We start from the raw sequence: 23,070 nt of genomic DNA, 5'->3' as shown, positions 1-23,070 counted from the left end.
AGCCATTCTGTCTTAAAACATAGTATATGCAAGCATACTGAGGTCTTCCTATGCAGACTGGTGTTTATTGCTTGCGATGAACAGCGAGACTTCCAAAATTATTTCACCAATTATGAGCTACGACCGATAAGACGAAGTTTGTGAAACATGAAAAGAGACATAACATCAATTAACTAGAGGGGGAGCACTCGGTAGAGTGCAAAACCTCTGCCGCCAATACTGCTGGGTCACTCAAGTGAACCTGATATCCTATTCATTCAATTTGACGTCAACAGTGCTCACAGAGTTATAGTTTGCAACTTTCCATTTTACTTTTAACTTTTACATACTCAATTCATTCGTCATAACTAGATTCCTTGAGACAGAAATTGATTTTACGTGGGTATATCCACCTGAAGTTCCAAAATAAGCTGCAATGATAATTTTGGCATGTTTTTTGTTGGAAATCACTTATAACATGTAGAAATGCAAAAAAAAAAAAAAAAATCGACATTTTGTTGGAAAAAAAGTAGCAAAAATTTTTTTTTTTCTTTTTTTCTCTAACAATTTTTTTTTGGGTTGGAAATCACTTAAAACATGTAGAAATGCAAAAACAAAAATTCAAATATTTTTTCAAAATGGCCGCCATAGCGGGCATATTGGACTTTGGACCAAGTTCAAAATCTAATGGCATGATCCTTGGACCATACCTAATCCCACCACCAAGTTTCGTCGAAATCCGTCAAGGAGTTTTTCCGTAATACTGTTCACAAACAAACAAACAAATGACCCGTATCTTGCTAAAAGGTGACCACGTGTGACTTCTTTAAGGTCACACTGAGGTGAACAGAGCTGCTATCCACCAGGAGCGACTCCTTGAGGAATATCTGCCTACGAGAGATTCCGATGAGAAATCGTTCTACAGAGTAACCATGAAAAATATGCTTTTGCCTCATAACATCACCAAATGACGTCATAATGTCTCAAGCTTGACATATCTAGAAAGCACTCATCGAGGTGTTCAATTTGAGGTACTACACGATATGGTTCCTAAAACTTGAAAATTTGACCTTGGGGTCAAATATGTTTGACCTGAGGCGCTAACCATGAAGGTCAAGGCCAATCACCACCAAAAATTAATCATCTGAGCGCCAGACCATGAACTATATTCCCATGAAGTTTGAAGACGATCCGATCAAAATTACTCAAAAAATAAGGGTTTCGTCAACTCGCCTGATTTGCGACAAAGTGACCTTGACCTTCAAAATTTTATGCGCTGAAAGGGACCTCTATAGGCCTCTGATATGCGAAGTTACAAAAATTTCCAATGATAACTGTGCTCTGCAGAGTGATTTATAAGTGATTACAGACCAAAACAAAAAACAAAAAAACAAAAAAAAAAAACATGAAGGTCAAGGCCAATCGCCACCAAAAATTAATCAGCTGAGCGCCAGACCATGAACTATATTCCCATGAAGTTTGAAGACGATCCGATCAAAATTACTCAAAAAATAAGGGTTTCGTCGACTCCCCTGATTTGTGCCAAAGTGACCTTGACCTTTGACCTTGACCTTCAAAATTTTGTGCACTGAAAAGGACCTCTATAGGCCTCTGATATGCGGTTACAAAAATTTCCGATGATAACTGTGCTCTGCAGAATTTTTTATATGTGATTACAGACAAACAAACAAAAAAAAAAAACATACAAGCTGACGAACATATCTAGCAAAAACTTCGTTTTGGCAAGATAATAAATAAACCAATGTCACACGCAGGGTGACCCGTATCTTGCCAAAAGGTGACCACATGTGACTTCTTTCAGGTCACACTGAGGTGAACAGAGCTGCTATCCACCAGGAGCGACTCCCTGAGGAATATCTGCCGACGAGAGATTCCGATGAGAATCGTTCTACAGAGTAACCTTGAAAAATATGCTTTTGCCTCATAACATCACCAAATGACGTCATAATGTCTCAAGCTTGACATATCTAGAAAGCACTCATCGAGGTGTTCAATTTGAGGTACTACACGATATGGTTCCTAAAACTTGAAAATTTGACCTTGGGGTCAAATATGTTTGACCTGAGGCGCTAACCATGAAGGTCAAGGCCAATCGCCACCAAAAATTAATCATCTGAGTGCCAGACCATGAACTATATTCCCATGAAGTTTGAAGACGATCCGATCAAAATTACTCAAAAAATAAGGGTTTCGTCAACTCCCCTGATTTGCGACAAAGTGACCTTGACCTTCAAAATTTTATGCGCTGAAAGGGACCTCTATAGGCCTCTGATATGCGAAGTTACAAAAATTTCCAATGATAACTGTGCTCTGCAGAGTGATTTATAAGTGATTACAGACCAAAACAAAAAACAAAAAAACAAAAAAAAAAAACATGAAGGTCAAGGCCAATCGCCACCAAAAATTAATCAGCTGAGCGCCAGACCATGAACTATATTCCCATGAAGTTTGAAGACGATCCGATCAAAATTACTCAAAAAATAAGGGTTTCGTCGACTCCCCTGATTTGTGCCAAAGTGACCTTGACCTTTGACCTTGACCTTCAAAATTTTGTGCACTGAAAAGGACCTCTATAGGCCTCTGATATGCGGTTACAAAAATTTCCGATGATAACTGTGCTCTGCAGAATTTTTTATATGTGATTACAGACAAACAAACAAAAAAAAAAACATACAAGCTGACGAACATATCTTGCAAAAACTTCGTTTTGGCAAGATAATAAATAAACCAATGTCACACGCAGGGTGACCCATATCTTGCCAAAAGGTGACCACGTGTGACTTCTTTCAGGTCACACTGAGGTGAACAGAGCTGCTATCCACCAGGAGCGACTCCCTGAGGAATATCTGCCGACGAGAGATTCCGATGAGAATCGTTCTACAGAGTAACCTTGAAAAATATGCGTTTGCCTCATAACGTCACCAAATGACATCATAATGTCTCAAGCTTGACATATCGAGAAAGCACTCATCGAGGTGTTCAATTTGTGGTACTACACGATATGGTTCCTAAAACTTGAAAATTTGACCTTGGGGTCAAATATGTTTGACCTGAGGCGCTAACCATGAAGGTCAAGGCCAATCGCCACCAAAAATTAATCAGCTGAGCGCCAGACCATGAACTATATTCCCCTGAAGTTTGAAGACGATCCGATCAAAATTAGTCAAAAAATAAGGGTTTCGTAGACTCCCCTGATTTGCGACAAAGTGACCTTGACCTTTGACCTTGACCTTCAAAATTTTATGCGCTGAACGGGACCTCTATAGGCCTCTGATATGCGGTTACAAAAATTTCCAATGATAACTGTGCTCTGCAGAATTTTTTATACGTGATTACAGATAAAAAAATATAAAAATTAAAAAAAATTAAAAAAAACATACAAGCTGACTAAGATATCTTGCAAAAACTTCGTTTTGGCAAGATAACAAACAGACAGGGGTGAAAACAGTAACCTCCGTCCATCTTCGATGGCAGAGGTTAATAAAAAGTAATAATGTGTAAAGTCAGTTTGGTTGAACACTGTGACTACCTGGATCATGTGATTATTCAGCAGTTTTTACTAATAAATAAAAATGAATGTTGTGCCACCCTGAATACTGCTAGTAGGTAAAATGGAATGATTTAAATCCTCTATCCAGCCACTGAACAAAAAAATGCATGGCATGGACTCATCTATGCATGAGAAACTTGCCCTGTCATGTTGTTGTCAAGCTTAAAACAATACAAGGATACACAAGGAAATCCAGTCCCGCGAGAAGGCCCCTACCTACCGATCACGTAATTTCTGAATTCCCGACAATGGAGGGACACAACGCTATTTCTGTACCCCATTTTTTGTTACCAACTACACTTTAAAAAAAAAAATAGATTCACTCACTTGACACAATACACATGCAAAGCATTGGGACATCTGCATCTTACTGACATCACAACCAAATCACACCTGGCTAATCTTAAGATACCGACCGTTCCTGCCAACATCCCTGCACTCCTCTCTATGCCTGTTGCTATGTACTTATTCAAATCCAGTTTAAACCCATCAACTATCCCTGCTGCTACCATCTTCCCACAAAGACCATTTCATGCATTAACAACTGTATGCAAAATACTCCTAACTTGCTTTTGTTCGAACCTTCCTCTTTTACAGTCTGCAAATATGCCCTCTCGACATGTCACTGTCCATCTTGATAAAAAAAAACACAAAACTGTCCTGCTCCTGTTTTATAGATACCCTTCAATATCCGAAGCATGAGCCATCTAGCCTGGGTTTGAATCTCGTTCCGGCTAAAAACAGTCATCCTGGTGTCTTGCAGGCAGGGCGATACATCAATGTGTGTGCTGTCCATCAGATGGGAATTAAACGGAATTCCCATCTGCCAGCATCAGTTGGTGGATGTTAAAGGTCCCACAGTATTCTTTGCAAAGAGGAGGCAATCTATCGCCGGCACCCTGAACAAATTGCAAGTTCCTTCTCCAACATAAAGGGGGCATTTCGTCAGCAGCACAGCCACACCCTCAGCCAATGATGCTACTCATAGCCATGTGCTGCATACAAAATACCAATAATACGAACCAAAAGTTTTCTATGAGTCCCTATGTAATCACCTCCCAATGTATGGAGTCCTATCTCTTTCATTCACTGCTTAATCTATCCCTGGAATCAATCAAATAATTCTTCACTGAACCCTCAAATAAAAACAATAATGTTTTGTTTTCAACCAGTAATAGTTATTGGCACTAATAATGTTGAATGGGCGAGGGGAGGGGTGGGTGAGGGGATTTAAAGTCATAGAAAATATACTTTTAAAATATTGTGAATGGTATTGTAAAAAGTTTGGGAACCATTGACTGAGTAAATATTATGCTTCTGCTGCGAATCGCCATTTGGTAAAAATGTATTTCTTCATCTCATCACCTGCTATCATTAGACATGCCAAATTTTGGTTGAATAAGTCTGTCAAACGCACTTGTTTTAATGTCACCATGTAGGTTCTCTCACTGACAATGAATCAAAACTTGCAAGGTTGCAATGGCAATGTTTGGGCTGGCTTCCCTGGGAGGCTGGCAGATTGGAATGTCATGTACAGATGCTGCCCAAGGGTGCTTCCTAATTAGGGGTTCCTCAGAAACCAATGGGATTTATGGGTGTTGCTGCAAGTGAGTGGCGTTTTCAGTACTGCTTTTTCTCTCGTTGTCTGAAATCTTCTCCAGTGGAATTTAAGAGAGAAATGGAGCTTCACTACTTTCGTCCTGGGGATGAACTGCAGCTTAAGGGTCGCAGAGAGAAAGTTAATGCCGTGAATGTGCATGAGGTCATTACTGCTCATTTACTCTCTGTGGTTGAATATGACCGACACCTAGTTGGGAGTTCGAACAGATTTGTCCCTGCATTCAGCTTACATTGAACTGCTGTGATTGAATTTTGGTAATTAAATTTAATCCTTTTCATCAAAACAAATCCTACCAATCACTGAAAGAGGTTTCTGGAACTCTTTGTTAAGACTTCCTGGAAGATATACTGTGAGCTGCATAAGGAAGGTGTAAAATAAATATCCTGCACAGATGTCTCTGATTTCGAGCACGTATTACAAATGCTGCTGTTAAACATCGAAGAGCATTGCAAGCGCAAGATGTACGTGGGCACGTATTCCAAGCTTCCATGTGCAGTCCCAGCCATCCTTTCTCAGCTGCTCCACCGAACTCTGCTGTGTGATGAATCACTGTTGGCATGCTAAATGGCCCGGGCACTGGCAAGGTCGAGGGTCACAGGCTGAGTGCACAAAACGTGCTCTCGACACGGTGCGGTCTCGTTGGAAAAAAAAAACCTGTTTAAAAATGAAACACATGATCCTTTGCTTTCTGTGATCCGAGGCGCATGAGAGTCGAACAAAAGAGCTCTTTCGGGTGAAACAATGTGGCGCATTGTTCAAAAACAATTTCACAATTCTCAGTTTCATTTTCAGAAGGGTCAGACACCAATTCGTCTAGCTTTATTGTCAAATTGTCACCATGTTCGATACGGGGCCCATGCAAACGTGACTTTTGTGAAAGCATGATATTCGTGGTTGACCTGTACACGAGTGAATACTACAGCACCTGATAAACTGAAAGGATTCCCTTCGGTTCATGGTCTTGGGAACGTGGTGAGCAAGCACAAGCTACATTTACCATGGACGAATCATGCTTCCATATTTTTGCTGAGTGAGCCTTGAGAGCCAAGCTCACACATTGGATTTGAGTGCGCCATTTCCGAGTGGCGTTTTTACCCTCGCAAATGGAAATGCAGCATAAAGTCAATTTTCCTTCCTACAAGTCTATCCAGTATTGCACAAATACCAACTGTTGCAATGACTGATCTCAGATGAGAATCATGGATTATTTGTGGTGGTTGTTGCATCAGAATTCAAACATCTACACTCTCCACCTCTTCTGTCTCCTCCCCATACATCCTACCCCAATATTTCAAAACAATTCAACATGTACGTAAGTAGTTTACTCCAAACCGATGCACTTTAGCCTTCCAAATCACTTCATTCCACAGTACATTCATCCTGTTAATTGTACGAGCATCACATTTTTCTTTCTGGTATTCTGCCTGAAGGCAGATTCAGTGCTGCTAAAGAAGCTTCACAGCGAGGCGATAACCCTGCATGGTTTGCCGTTGCCTTCCCAGTGGTAACCAGGGCAGGAATTTGTAATTAGTCCGGGGTACCGGTGATAGCTCACCTACTCTATGTGAAGGACGCAGTGGGATCTTAAATATCCACCAATTAATGCCAATATAACATCCATCCGAGGGATGGGGCATAAACCGATGAATCATCCTGCCAGGGAAACACTAAAATGACGGATTATAGTTGGGTCGAGATTGGAACCCAGGCTGGACTGATTGTTCATGAATGCACGTACCTCTCACCTATCCTGCCAGCCAGAGGATCATATCAAGACCACAAATATTTAATCTTAGTTCACTTGCAAAGGACTGCAATGCAGGAGACAATTAGGCCCATCTAATCTGCACGCTGGATGCTAACCTATGGTTGTTTGTCCTTGTCCCATTCTTTTTTAATGCTGAACAGCAAACAAGGAAGCAACAAGTACCATTTTTAAAGTCTCTGTTATGACTTGGATAGGGTTTGAACCACCGACCTCCCAGACTCAGAGCAGATACTCCAACCATTACACCACCAAATCTGCTCGGGATAAAATACAACTTATTGTACCCCTTCCCTTTGCTGTGAAAAACGAGATAGTTTTGAAATGGAGAGGAACAAACTATGAGATTTCAATGAATCCCAAGGTTAACTAATCACATCGGTCGAGGAATATTGTTTAACAACTGCCAATAAATGCCTTGTGCGAAACATCCACCAGACTAAATCCGGATTCCTTCACAATCCTTTTATCCCGCCGAGGCTGGCTCGCTTATTGAACTTCCTACCTACGTGATAATTTGCCAGACTGAATCGATAAAAGTTTTCATTCCTTTCTTGGCACAGTGAAGCTATGCTTATCTTCAAATAGACTATTTTAAAACAGCATTATTTGCAGCGACAACTGAACATGCATCATTTTCAAAAATTGACCAAAAAAAATAACCTTTCCTTTCTTGTTTTCTTGGAATGATTAAATGACAATTGTGGGACATGATCAAGTGAAGATGGGCTCGGTAGACGTAGGAGACAGAACGCGGCACGTGGGTTGAGATGAAAGAAAAATCATTGCACTCTTCGATGAAACAAATTCAAACAAAAGGGTTCATAGAACACCTTATCCCACACAGTCTTGAGAAAACGGTCTTTTCATTGCTTGATCTGTGTTCCCAAGAACGATCTATTAGTTTTGTCCGTTAACTTTGAATATATATGCTCAGTGCCGTAATATTTGTCTGCATGATGAATCTCACCGATGCTCCACTCTTAAGGTATGAGACAGCGTGAATATTTTGTCCAAGTGCTGCTACACAGAAATTTTTATTTTTTTTATTTTTTTTAAGTGCCAAGAAGGTGATTTGTGTTCTACAGTGTTCAAGTATATAATTCACGTTGAAATAAAATTCAGGTTTTGAAGGTTGGAGAAAAAATACATTATTTTTTCACAAGGTTACCACCATTGATGCACTGTCTTTTACACCACTTTATTGTTTGTTTGATTGCCATACAGACTGAAAAAAAAAATTACCTTACTCTGCGCATGCACAATCAGGATGAGATTCCAGACAATTTCCCAATTTCAGAGCCAAAGTACTGCTAAACTGAAGGTTTGTGTTCTCATTCATGTTACCATTAATTTCCTTCAGTGTTCAAAATATAAAATTTAATTGAAATTAAGTAGCTCCTCGATCATAGATTGACATCTGCAGACAGACAGACAAATTGAACCAATTGCTTAACCCTGCTTTTCACTTCACACGTGGGCTGACAGGATGCCCTAAAGGTACATACACTCACCTCCAAGCTGTCTAGCCTGGGTTTGAATCCCGTCCCAGCTATAAACGGTCATCCTGATGTTTCATTGATGTGCATGCTGTCCCTCGGATGGATGTTAAACAGGCATCCCACCTGCCAGCATTCGTTGGTGGATGTTAAATATCCCATGGTGTCCTTCACGAAGAGTAGATGAGCTATTGCCAGAACCATGAACAAATTCCAAATTCCTGCCATAGCCAGCAGAGGGTATTACATCAGCGGCACAGTTGTGCCCTCAGCCAATGATGCTACCCCGCAACCTTGTGCTGCATATGAATGAATAAGAAGTGAATAAAAAAAAAAAAGACAAAAGGGCAACATTAATGTAATCTGTATTTTGAGTCATTTCAAAAATCGTTTAATTAATTTGATTAACTTTGATAATAATAAGACAATGCTCTGGTAATCATGGTAACCAAAATGGCAACGCTACACAATGGCTGACAAAAATCGGCTTGCATTCCTCCTGCAGCAGGTTAATTTCATCGTTGCAATTAAAATAATTGCTTCAATGTCATCAGGTGATGGCACGTAACAATGATCTATTATATTAAGTTTCCATTACTCCACAAAGCTTAAAATGCAGGTATGATTACAAAAATAACACTGAAATCATCGGTCAAGTATAAAAGTGACCTCTGAGTGTGGTGGGTTTAATTATCACGTTTTAGTAAGCAACGAGTACTCTAGCTCAGAACTATGAATAATTTGGCCTTTTGTAGTGATCAACACACTCGAGAAGTCGAGATGACCCCTGTTTTAGCGAATGAAGGGTGTTTAGAGACTATTGCATCACAGTTTGGCTTCTGGTGGTTAAACGATGAACCATGTATTCTGCATTTGCTGTTTGCAACACATGTAGGATGCAAGCTATCAGTATCAGAGACAAATGTACAATGGGTCTTGCAAAATGACAGCACACCCCCCCCCCTCCACCCCACCCCACCCCACTGCACACTGGGATGGTCATGCAGCGGGTTGAGTAATAGTGGAAATCCAGGTAGATGAGTACCTGATCTCTATTGAGTGCAGCCTGTGGCTGCTGGTTGCATCATTTGTTGGGACGCAGCTATGCCACTGATGCAGTGTCCACCTTACCAGAACACTGGTACTCATTTTGCCGACCTCGGAAAGATGACAGGCTGAGTCAACCTCCTGGTGTATTAATTCGGCGGCCCAACAGGGCTTGAACTCAGGACCCGAGGATCCCAAGCCACCACCTTAACCACTAAGCCAACACCAGGCTCGAGTACCTGATATCATTGGTTCTTTGCTTATATTGACAAAATAATTTGAAAAATGGAGCAAGGCATTTTGAACACGTGTTGATTCTGTGAAGTCATAATTAGGACTTTGAGATGCTCTGTCTGACTCAGGAAGCTATAATGAAAGCCGGATGGGGGAGGGAGGAAAGGAGGGTTCTCCATTGCCAGCATTATAAACAGACATTACGTTAAAATGTCCAGGGAATATTTGTTAATTGCTTGTAAAAAATGTATTATAATCAATATGGAGAATAGCCTCGAGGTATGCACAATCCCATTTAAGCTGTCGAGCCTGGGTTAGAATCTTGGCCTCGCTTTCAACTGGCATTTCAGATGTACGGTGATGCATAGATTTGTGCAACATCCATGGGAATATGCTGGGGGACTCCTCTGCCAGCACTGGGGGCATTGGTATATGTTAAAGACCCAAACTTCTCCCCCCACCCCTGCTGTCCTTCATGAAGATAAGGTGCATCATCGTCAGCACACATGGCAAATTCCAAATTCCTGACACCTTCAACCAAGTCCTTCAAGATCAATGGAATGTCCTGCAATGAAGTGGAGTCTTTGGTCTTATCATGTTGCCATCACCGATAGGTCAGTTGCTCGCCTGTGCTCCACTGCTTCCTTTCTGTCTTGCACCCTCTGCCCTCTCCATGCTTTGTCCCCCTCCCCACCCCCCATATTTATGCAGGGTGCACACGGTCTGCCAGCAACCCCCTTCTAGTGAAGTGGAAGCAACTTCCACATTCTCTTCAATTTCATCCTTCACTCCAGGTCTTCAAGACATCTGTTCACCACCATCTCAGATAATCACCCATCAAAAAAAACATGATCTTTTCTACACCCGTTAAACTACAACCCTCCCTCAGTGTTCTCCCCCACCCATCATAGTTACCCACATCCCTTGTTTGTCTGTCTTTGCTTATTCTCCCTCTGCCCTGCCGTTGGTCCTTTTGTTGTTCCATCCTGTGTTCTCGCTCTTCCACGAGCTTCGACTCTGTATATAAAAAGCAAAAAAAACAAAACAAAATGTGAGGCCTGGCCAGCTGGTTCGTGAAAGGCTAAGGTTAAAAAAAAAAAAATAAAAAAGAAGTTCCCTGGCTTACCCCCATAAGATATAGAATAAATTGGCACCATCAAAAAGAAGAATAATTGACTACATTACTTTGTATCTCGTCTGCCCAAGAAAGCTCTCTGACATTCTCTATTGACTGACAACAGCACACAATTTGACTACAAAAAGCAAAAATTAATACGCAACTAGCTTTCCAAACATGCAAAAATAAAAGCAAGAAATTTGGGTTCAAGGCTATAAAATTTATTCAGGCAACAGTGTAAAGGCACATGACACTAAGTTTTTAATTCTTTAAAACAGTATACACCCAACAGCTAAAATTACATGATTTGGGGAGAATCGGCGATATAGAGGACGCAGTCGCGTACGAAGTATTGTGCAGCACAAGTGACAGTGTACATGATATAATTCCAGTGAAGAATGTAAACCATGAATTCCTCTTCACGGGTTGAGTCGACGACACATGGGGCTGTAAAAAAAAAAAAAAAATCAACATTCGGCGGGTAATGAATGATAGATAACAAGTGCATTGGGATTCATTTATTTATTTTTTTACGGATCAAAATAAGCAGGATGCAAGAAGTCGCACGAAAAAAAATAAAAATAAGAAAATCAATACACTTCGATTTCAACGAAGCGACTGGAGGACTTCAATTTGAATGTACGACCAGACTCGGTGGCGTAATGGTCGATGTGTCTGCTCCGATTCTGGTAAGGTCCAAGGTTCGAAACCGACCCGGGACAAGTCGTATCAAAGACGAAAATGGTGCGTGCTGCTTCCTCGCTTGACACTCAGCATTAAAAAACGAAAGGGGTCGAGCACAAACAGCCATAGGTCGGTAACCATTGCGCAGGCTTGACGGGACTAATGGCCTCCTCCTACCATGAAGTGAAGTTCGATGCAAGAGAACTCGTATTAGTATACGGTTATATGGCGAGCACAATGAGCAGCGCGTGATCAGTGAACCACGCAGCATAAATGTACAAAGAACATCCATCCACAAATTATGTACTCACATAAGTAACTCAGCGCAAAGTTTGACTTTATATTTTCATTAAACAGTTGGTCGTTTTCGGGTCATCCTTGTTCAGGTGTCCCTCTCCTTCTTCACCTTCACGTCTCCTGATAAAATAGTAGCTATCTCTCCCTGCATGAATGCCCACGGTACATTGGAACCGACGAGGAGGCACCTGCCACCGCTCGGGCAGTAAACCTCTCCCTCGGCTCCCTGCGCCTTGATGCTCTCCCGCGAGCACGGGAAGCAGAACTTGTGTTGCGGCACCGAAGGGCACTGCACGAAATGCGTGTCCTCCAGGTGTTCCTGGCAGATGGTACAGCGCAGGGGTCTGTCGGCGGTGGACACCGTGCCGCGAGTCTCGACTGCGACCGCACTCTGCTCTATGCCACGAGGGTACATGTTTGACGAGTGTGCCTGGACCATGGAGAAGTCCCCGTTTTGAGGAGGTACCTGGCGGGAGCTGAAGGTCGTGGTGGGGAAAGGACCGTCATAGTTCGACCCACACTTGGATGTGACCGATGTAGGCGGTAGGGTGGAGTCTTTCGCGGGGTCCACGCTGCCAAGGTTGTCCGCGACAGACATGAGCGCGGCCATGGGCGAAGGCCCGTTGACCATGCTGGCATCGATCGGGACGGCAAGGTTGTACCTGGAGGAGTGAACGCTCGAGGGAGGGAGGAACCCAGAGGCTACGGTCATCTTGAGCATGTCGGCTTGGTACTGAAGCCACCGCTGTGTTTGCTGATGCGCATGGCTGGTCGCCCTCCCAGATGTCGTTCCCGCCTCTGAGTCGTGCTCACTGGTCTTGCGCTTGCGACCGCCGCGGCTCATCCTGGAAGTTGCATACAAAGCGGCGGGCATAACAGGACAACCGGGGTCACCGTGGGGTTGGGGTACAAGTTCAGTACTCACCACCTCCTTGAAAAACCTCACTACCTCGGGTAGAAGATCTCCCAGTACGCGCCACTCACCGGAGCCGTGCCTCACTTCATACTCCAGGTATTTAAAACCGGACGACAAAGCCCTACCAGGGTCTTTCGTGCTGTCCTGGTGCATCTTCCTGGCGACCCCGGAGGCGCTCGAGTACACCTTTCCTGAACCACTCGGGTACTCCACGAAGACCTTGAGTTCAAAATCAGTGCCCGGTTTGGAGGACGCGTCGAAGGCGATGACCCGGCCCAGAAAAGAGCGGTCTTTCTTAAACCTCACAGAGAAGGGACAATGAGCAGACAGGCACATCAGGGTGTCCCGCACGGTTCCGGGTCGACCCGGCCAACAGTCCGCACGGTTGCGCAGGCTACAAGCCAACTCGGACATCGCTTCGGCGTTGCGTTGCTTCTCGCGGCTCTCGTCGTCCTCGTCCTCTTTATCCAGCGGTGCTCGGCGAGCCGAGCCGTACGACTCGTCACCCGCGCGGTTCAAGCCTTGTTTGAGCCTCCTCGCCGCCTCCATCACGAACTCCACCCGGTCGGCGCCCTCGTAGTTCGTACAACCTCGACACACGGGTTCACTGAAGTCCCAGATCATGGCCCAAGGCATGCGCGGAAGATCGCACAGGTAACACGCTCTCCTTCCACTTGCCGCCGCCATGACGACGTGACAGCATGAAAGAGGAAATGACGTCAGTAGGACTGGACCCCCCCCTCCCTCCCTCAGGATCCCCCGACGAGACCGCCCTTTAATCGCAACCCTAAAAATAATACTCCCCGCCCCCTCACGACCGCCTTCCCCATTGATTCCGCTTCGTATTGAAATTATTCACGACGTTGTCTCTTCGTGCGAACGATAATAACGGAAAGATAAGATTTTGCTGCGAAGTAAACAACGTCGAATTAAATATGTATACGCATCGATTTCGGAGCTTCTTTGTTTTTTTTTTTTTCCCCGTTTTAAAAGCCAATTTTACAAACAAAATAAATACATTGATGTTCTCGTTTTGTTAATATCGGTGGCTTTTTCTCATCAAATCATTCATTAGTCGGTTTTTTTTTTTGATAAAATACCCTAAGATTTTGAGGCGGTGTATATGTTCAGAATCCGTTTCAAACTCTCTCAGATTAAAAACCATTGCATATTCTATTTGTGAAGAAATATGTTCGTTCGTGTGTTCGTAAGCACGTTGAATCGGCAGCCAGTTACGAGTTAGAAACCGCTGCGCGTATTTATTTGATGTGATGTTGTTCCAACCTTTAAACAAAAGGTGGACACCGGCTGTGCTGATTAATTGTATTGTGTACAACATACTAAAGCCAATCATTTGCATGTTTGGCCCCACCGATTCGATGTTTTATCAGCCAGAGAAAACCAGTGACGTCATACTATCGAACAAATCATGATGTCGACTGATTTATAACATGGATAACACTTCCGTTAAGGATGTGCTCAGTTACCAAGTTTTCTTTCAGAGTGCTCGCCAAGTGGCTTAAGCACTTAAGCAAGCACTTCATCAAAACCGTTGATAAGGAACGGATTGCTTGGTAAGCGCTAGCTAGCGCTTGGTAACTCAACACACCTGAGCAGGCTTGAGTACTAGATAACATTGATAAATTATAATTATCTATCTATATTTGAGTAACTAGTACGTGCCCGTACGTGCAAAAAAAAAAAATAATAATAATAATAATAATAAAAACTTTCAAACCGCATGCCAGAAACAACCACACAGGCCATTCCTTCGCTCTTGCATGCCCGTACGTTCAAACCAAAAAAAAAAAACCAAAAAACTTTCAAACAAACACACAGGCCGTTCCTTCACTCTCGTAAACGACGACTGGATTGGGGCATTGTGTTTATCTATAAATTCGCATAAGAAATCGAGAAATTATTAGAATACAGTAAGTCATCACTACCCAGAAGTGGTGCATGCCCGTATGGAATGTTCACATGCATTCCATGAATTATCGCTTTCATTGAAGTAACAACTGCTGTGATACTTACACACACACAGAGTTAATTAAAATCCAAATTAAAATCAAGTTTACCTCCCTGTCTTTGCTTGCCATGACATTCGCAACCATTGACCATTGCCACTCCTACGCCACGGTAACTAAATGGCGCCCTTTTCCCATCGGCCACGCCTACACAGCAACGTGTCTTGTCATTGGTTTGGTAAATAAATGGCCATAACTTGGGAAGCGCTTGTCCGATTAATATCAAACCTTGAAAAGGCACATACTCAGGTCCCCAGCAATATACCTGGCAAGTTTCAATGAGATCGGACCAGTGGTTGTCGAGAAACAGCGGTCACACACACACACACACACACACACACACACACACACACACACACACACACACACACACACACACACACACACACACACACACACACACACACACACACACACACACACATTGCTGGAATTATAGATAGATGAAGGATTAACTTTTGAACTTAACTTTAATGAGTTCAAAAACAAGCTTGTGCTCATGGGGGACTTTCAAAATGACGTATGAATGCTCAACAATGCCCTTTGTGAACGTTTTCAGTTGGTTCTGCTCACCAGGCATTTTAACCTGCCGTTGCTGGTGTGAAATATGTAATTCAACTTGTCGTCTTAACATAATTTTCAGCATTCAGACGAAAGAGTGGCAATGTCAAAAATGGTTAACCGTAATTATTGTGTTAATAAATGAAAATCAGACTCATGGAAATATCGAGAGGTGTCAGGTTCGTGAATGATGACGAAGAACCTTACATAGATCTTAGAAACCATCTCTGGGAAGATTGCCACAAACAGACTTCAGCTGGAAGCTGTCCGGGGCTCTACGACAATTCTGAAGAAGAGTCCTCGGGACAAAACTTTGAAAACAAGAAAACTTCACAAATTGGTCCATGACTCATGATTTCTTACTGAAACGGAGGTGGATACCTCGAGACCTGGGAGGACTCAAAAACCACCTTCTAAAACCCAAATATGGAGATAATGAATAACACACACATGCACACGCACACGCACATTGCAATAGTCTCGCAACCACTTTTGGGCGAGACTAATAGATCAACAAGCCTGCTATGTTCACACGAGGTAATTCCATAAGGTTCCAAGTCCACTCACTGGTCGCAATGGTCAACAGTTTGGGTAGAACGCACCCGTCTACGAACCTTCATGTCTTGCAACGATCCACGCGGCCTTGGGAGGTTGCAGTACAGGGAGCTGCAAGCTCTCAGCTTTTTGGATGAGTTCAGAAAGTTCTCCAACTCTTTTGTTGTGCAGAGGCACACCCCTTACTCACAGGTACCTTTCCAAGTAGTTTTGGCTTCTTTTGGAATGTGTCAGCCATTTTAGGTAACATCCTTATCTGGCACACAGATATACTTTCTGGTGCCCCAACGACTGCTATTTCCTGGGGGTTTTGCGCATGCATGCTGAGCATTTTGGGGTGGATTACATCATTTTGAAAGTTGTGTATTAAAGGATACCTTAAGTTGTATTGTTTTATACTATATGATTTCCTTTGATCCAAGATTTGTGAAAATGTAATTTCCAGACATGAGAGGTGCATATAGGGTGCCTTTCCACCAACAAGTCCTCACCCGGTCTCGCTTGACAGGAGGTTTCACACTCTACACTGTCTTAAAACTCACTGTCTCCTCAGTGCACGTTTTACAATATGACCTCTCTCTCTCTCTCTCTCTCTCTCTCTCTCTCTCTCTCTCTCTCTCTCTCTCTCTCTCTCTCTCTCTCTCTCTCTCTCTCTCTCTCTCTCTCTCTCTCTCTCTCTCTCTCTCTCTCTCTCTCTCTCTCTCTCTCCCTCTCTGACATACCATACACATTTCACAGAGCAGTGGTGCTACTGAAGCAGCATCCTAAGCAAGTGTAAGGTGCACCAACTAATGCTAGCACGTCCATCTGAGGGACGGCACACACATTGATGAATCATCCTGCCTGTGAAACACTGGGATGTCAGTTTATATCTGGGCCAAGATTCGTCAACAGCTTAGAGGCGAGTGTGCCAGCCCACAATCTGACTTACCTACCCCGAGACAAACAGCGATCACAAGATGAATCTACGCTACGTGGTCACATTCGTAACACAATCTAACGATGGATCCCCTACCCCCTTCCACATAAATACACACGCAGTTGCAGAGGTGGCTTCTAGGGGTTAACAATGTTTAGCTCAGAAATAGTTATTTCCTTTATTGCAAGTTTTAGCATAAGAGTGAGGTAAAATTAATTGTAAAAGAAGATGCATCGATCGATATTTGTTGAGAAAGCCTGTCACCTCCCCTCCTTATGCTTGTGTCTAAAACTGCTTATTCCCTTCAGCCCCTTATAATGTTTTATCATTAATAATCTGTCCTCTATGTGCTTTTGGGGAATAGTGGCATTGCACACCAACTGAGGCACAAGTTTTTGGCATGACTGCGCCAAGCCGAGAACTTTTGAGAGGAGTCGAGAAGCTCAGGGGAGGGCTTTCCTTTTGAGTGACGCCTGAACGGTCAATGGGTGCCGAACGGTTCGGGCCTTGACGACATCATGGGGTAATAAAAGGGCTGGCTGTCAGCAGCTCAAAGTTTGTCTGGTCTGGGGTTCGCTGAAGGAGGAGGTGCCATGTGGGGCTTCGAAAGGGATGGAGTTGCAGAGTCCACAAGTGAACGATCCTTCCCCTCTGGAGCTGTTACCACAGCCATCCAGTGCTCCTGCTGATGCGCGGGACCATGGGCACCCGCCTCTCTCTGGCCACCTCGGTCTGGTGGTTGCCCTTGAGGATTTTGTGGCATCTGAATGGGCCACAGTTGGTATTCTGTTTCCTGTCATTTCTATCTGGTCCTTCTCCTGTGGAACGTTTGAGACCTTTAAGGATAAAATAATTAAGACCTTCCAACCATGCAAAACCCCAGGGTGCATATTTCTTCTATTGTAAATAAGTTGATTATATTGAGTGCATTGCTGCCCCCCCCCCCAAACTCTTTGAATACACACTTTGAATTAACTGGGTCTCATTGAGTTTTTTCGACTGTCAAGGTCACTGGGAAAATAGCCGCATTGGCTTTTATCACCCTTTAGACTTTAGAACATAGAGGATAATTTGGACTTGAGGGTGTAATGCTCTGCCTTTATCTGACCACCTGTTTGAATGACAACATGGTTTCCTTTTTTGATGCTCAGGATTTTCAAAGGACAGAGTATGGACAAACCATCATTGGTGGCAACCATTGTACAAGCTTGATAAGCCCAATGGCCTCCTCCTGTGTTGAAGTTCCTTGAAAAGCAACTCGTATTAAACCGACTTGACAATGCCCCGGTCCTTGATGGATTGGTGATTTCTGTTGCAGCAAAAACCAGGAGAGAAAATATTAGTTACTCTGATAAACTGTCAGGTTCTAGGTTCAATTCTTGGCATAATCAGACGAAAATTGCCGTCTTATGCATCTGATGAGGATCTCTCTGAAGGAGAACCACCGCGTACTCAAGAGGGAGGAGAGGAATGGTCTCAGGTGAGTCTTTGATATTGAGATGCACTTGATGGTTCAAAGATCAAAGCTGAGGTGGAAGGAGGATTGACATGAGCGAGGATGCTCAGGATGGTGAGGTGTTGAGAGGGAAAAGATACCCAACCTTTCAAGTACTGTATGTCATAATGGAAACATTTTTTTTTTCAATTTAAAAAATTCTCAACTCTTCAATTTTTGGTATATTGGCCAATGGATGTCGTCATTGACGTTTCGGAACTTCTCACATATTGCAGCACCCATGTGCTGGTTGCATCCTCCTTCTCCCGATGCAGCACAAGGCTGCAAGTGATATTGACTGGGGGCATGACTGTGCTACTGATGCAAGCTGTTAGGTACTCCTGTTACCAGTACACTGGTACTCATTTTACCAACCACTGAAGGATGACAAGCTGAGTCAACCCACCTGTTGTCAATTCAACGACCTACCAGGGGCTTGTACTCAAGACTCGAGGATCTCAAGCCAGCCACCTAACTGTTAAGTCAACACCAGGCTTCTGGTTGCATCATTTATGTAGTTATGGCAATGTTGTTGATGAAGCCTTCCCCCTCCCCCAGCTCTCCACAGAAAACGTTAGCGATTTTAAATTTGGACAGGGTTAATCCCAAGACCTCTGGGTTCAGAGGTCTTGACAATGTATTAAACGCATTGACCATTATGTTAGATTGTTCGAAGTTATAACTCTTTCTAACAGCGACATCACGTGGTCGTTCGAAGAATGCCAACGATGTGGCGATGTGTATGACATGACAATAAATCTTGAAATGGAACGTCATGAAGTTCAAAACGGTGATTAGGAAAACCAGCAAGTTTCCCGAGCCCGCACGGGATTCTCAACGGGGTAGCGATGGGGGTGGCAAAAATGAAAATGGCATCTTCTGTTATCGAGCCGGCAAGCTGGGAGCAACAATTCACATGTATTGCCACATCTGATGCAATTTAAATGCTCTAATGCTGGCGAGGTGCTCCGTTTGAAACTGTTTGTTCGATATAAATGTAGCTTTTTGGATGCCTTGGGTCTGTAATAAAAAAAAATTGTACTGATGTCAAAGCCAGCATGACCAATTGCAAATTAATAGGATACCAAACGAAACAACAATAATAAGACAACTGGATATGACGTAGGTGTTAAAATGCACACTTCAAAATTATTTGTAAAAGCAATATTCCATATATAAATAGAAGGGCACTCGGTAGAGCACGTGCCTCCACCACACAATGCCTGATCCAATAGAACATATCAGGCCCAATAAATATTTGAGATACTAGTGTGTGCCGTAGGTGCGTGTCAGTATGTGCAGCTTTGTGCCTGCAGTATCAGGTCCCCAGCATCAATAGTGACGTCATATCAAACGAAGAAGAAGAATTGTGACGCCCCCTCTCTCTCCCCCCCCTCTCTCCCCCCTCCTCTCTCGCCCCACCTCTCTCGCCCCCCTCTCACCCTTCTCTCTCAGCCCTCCTGTCTCCCTTCTCTTGCCCCCCTCTAATCCCCCTCTCGCCCTTCTCTCTCCCCCTCCTCTCTCCCTCCCCTCTCTTGCCACCCCCTCTGTCCCCCCTCCTCTCTCCCCCTCCTCTGTCCCCCTCCTCTCTCCCCCTCCTCTGTCCCCTCCTCTCTCCCCCTCCTCTGTCCCCTCCTCTCTCCCCCTCCTCTGTCCCCTCCTCTCTCCCCCTCCTCTGTCCCCTCCTCTCTCCCCCCTCCTCTGTCCCCTCCTCTCTCCCTCCCCTCTCTTGCCCCCCTCACCCTTCTCTCTCGCCCTCTCTCTCCCCCTCCTCTCTCCCCACTCCTCTCTCGTCCCTCTCTCTGTAAATGTATTCACAAATGTCTACCAAGACAACGATTAATTCCAACCTTGGGAAAAAAACAGCTTTCAAACCCTTGGGAAACAGATGTTTCCCTCGGGGAAAATTCAAACCTTGGGATTAATTAATAATTTGAATAATAATCAAACCTTGGGAGTTTGGCACATACCCAGGTATGGCACATACCCAGAGAAAGGCACATACCCAGGTCCCCAGTGTCGATTGTGACGTCATACCAAACGAAGAAGAAGAATTGTGACGTCAATCCTTCAAAAAAAACATATTCTTAATTAAATAAACATTAATTGTGACGTCATTCGTGACGCCAGAGCACCGTGTCCTGTCATTGGTTCACAGATAAATGGCCGTAACTTGGGAACCGCTCGTCCGATTAATATTGTTGCGGTTGAGGAAATTCGCAAACCACCATTCATGTCCCGTAGGTGAGATATCGCTGTAAGTACATGTGTAGTTAGCCCCAAACCCGTTGTTTAGAGGGAATAAATGCGATTCATTCGGGCTGCGACCCTTTGAGATAGCCATTTTTCTGTTCTATCTTTATTTTGAACCAACCACGTCTCAACCGCCATCACACAACAACCACCAACCGCAACGCCGCTTCACAACAACAACAACAACAACAACGCCAACAGCCACGACCTTTACCTTCACAACTCGCTCCCGCAAACATCACATCACCGCTATTCCAAACGTCGCCATGGCCATAAACCACCACAATAAACCCTCCACCACCTTCAGCTCTCCTTCTGCGGCCATTCCCGCACCACTTGTGAACGCCGAGCGTCAGGCTGTACTGGCCTCGTACGGGACGCACGCCGAACCGCGAGTGCAAAGTGCGGCCTTTCCGAGGAGAAGTCGGATCAGGAATGATACACGCCCACTTCTGATCCGTCCAATCAGCAAGCGCGGGGCGGTTTGGCCCCGCCTCCAGGCGCGTCGGTGGAGAATCGCGATATGCAAATTCTAGGATCAGGGGAGACTCACGCCCCTTTTCCTCCTTCCAATGGGCGAGCGTGGCTCCACCCCCGAGCTCGTTCTGATCCAGAAATTTGCATATGGGTTCTCCTGCCGGCCTATAAAGTGCCGAGCGCAGGGTCGAGTCAGGCTCGGAAGAGTCAGTTTTGGAGAGCAGAGTGTGGCAGCGGCAGTCAGTTTCGGAAGAGTCAGTCTGGAGAGGTGGAGCTCGCAGTCTGTCGGGGTTCGGAGTCTGTCGGGGAGCTGCAGAGAGGGGAAGCCTGGAGCTTGGAGCGCGGTCGAGTCGGGTTGGAGCGCGGAGTGAGTCGGGAGGCGAGGGCGTACAGGTGGTTTGCTGCAGTCGGCTGAGGAGAATTGCAGAGGAGACCGGATAGCTCGGGTCCGAGGCAAGGAAGATGGCGGTCGGCGACAAGCTCGCAGTGGAGTCGCTCGTCGCGGGACCCAAGCAAGCCAGCTATTCTCTTTCCCCAGAGCATCAACAATTCCCCCTTTTTTTTCCCCCCGCGCTGAGATAGTGCGAAAAGGGGGGGGCGTTCCCACCCCACTCCAAGCAGTGTCAACGAAACCTGCGAAGGAGCGCAGAGTCGGGGCACCGCCGCGCCGCCACATTGGCGGCTCATCACAAAGACACGGGTGGGATCCACCCGGTCTCACAGACCTGACCGCTCTTTCAGGTCCCGCGCAAATATTGGCCCACAGGCCCCGTCTGCCCCCTTGTCTTTGAGGGTGGCCCTTTTCTTTTTCTTTTGAGTAAATGTGTTGTTGGCGCCGTCTGTAAAGTAAAACTGCTTAAGTGTTGCCGTGTGCACGCGTAGTCGGTTGTAGATCTGCATTGTTGTGTTTCTTTTGTTGCAATTGCTTTAGGTGCATAATTGTTGTAATTGTATATGTGTGCTCTCCGTGTGCCGCGGAATAAATGTGCATTATGTTGAACTGTTTTCCCGTTTCACTTCGTCTTTTCTTTAATTGAATCTCCATCTTGCTTCACGTAAAGGGTTGGTAGTGGGCTTAATACGCCCGATAATTAATCGGAACCGTCAAGGCCGACGATAACACCGCTCGGTTATCCCGATAGTACGGAACGGGTCGCTTAAGTGGCCCGTGTTCGGAGTCGACCTGCGGCGAGGTGCGATCGCCCGGTCTACCTTCCGCGTGGGTACTTAGGTAGGTCGAATTTGGCGAACAACCCTATCCCACGCGGGGGGCCGATTGGCACGATCGTGGTGAGGCCGAAAGGCCCACCCGTGACTAGCTCCCGGCGTTAGTCCGAGAGGGTCACGACAGAATTGTCCGTCCGGTGGGCGACGTGCCGCGATTCGAGTTACGTGGCCGTTCGCACGCCGGCGGGCGCGAATTCGCAACAATATCAAACCTTGAAAAGGCACATCCGCGGGTCCCTGGCAATATTCCTGGCAAGTTTCAGTGAGATCGGACCGGCGCTCGTCGAGAAACTGCGGTCGCAGACAGACAGACAGACAGACAGACAAACAGACAAACAGACAGACACACACAGATATTGCTGGAATTATAGATAGATGATGGTAATGTATATATCGTTTTTGGCCCCATCTCTCAATGGTAGCAAGCATTCGTGTGCAACCTGTGGCTGCTGGTTAAATCATTTTCTGGGGGCGCAGCTGTGCTGCTGATGCTGTGCCCCTACACCAGTACACTGGTACTCATTTCACCCACCTCCAAAGGATGACAGGCTAAGTCAACCCCACCTGGTGTTAATTCAACAGGTATATGGACTCAAACTCAAGACCCACAGATGTTAAGCCAACCACCTTAACCATTAACCCAACACCAGGCTTGTCTCTTAATGGTGAAGAATCACTTTTCAAATTCCAGTACCCAGATTCTTATCCTCACCAAAATCTAATAATTTCGAGCTCCTGTAAATCAAAATCTAATAATAATCAAAATCAATATCTAAAAGGATCCTTGGATCCTGAGTTCAAATCCCGCTCAGCTGTTGAATTAATA

The 23,070-nt window shown here is 44.7% G+C and overlaps 1 protein-coding gene across 1 annotated transcript; it reads right to left on the bottom strand.

Annotated features, from left to right (window-relative positions):
• Positions 1-11,038: 11,038 nt before the first annotated feature.
• Positions 11,039-13,472, bottom strand: LOC147027819 (interferon regulatory factor 2-binding protein-like A). The gene is made up of 2 exons (XM_085877440.1): positions 11,829-13,472; positions 11,039-11,280 (listed from the first exon to the last, which is right to left on the bottom strand). Exon 1 carries the CDS (start codon positions 13,415-13,417, stop codon positions 11,900-11,902), a length of 1,518 nt encoding a protein of 505 aa, XP_085733566.1. The 5' UTR covers positions 13,418-13,472; the 3' UTR covers positions 11,039-11,280; positions 11,829-11,899.
• Positions 13,473-23,070: the final 9,598 nt, after the last annotated feature.

The sequence above is a fragment of the Eptatretus burgeri genome, chromosome 4, assembly GCF_056783735.1.
Source record: "Eptatretus burgeri isolate ZD-2024b chromosome 4, Ebu_testis_v1, whole genome shotgun sequence".
Taxonomy (NCBI): domain Eukaryota; kingdom Metazoa; phylum Chordata; class Myxini; order Myxiniformes; family Myxinidae; genus Eptatretus; species Eptatretus burgeri.
This window is presented reverse-complemented; position numbering and strand designations above follow the sequence as displayed.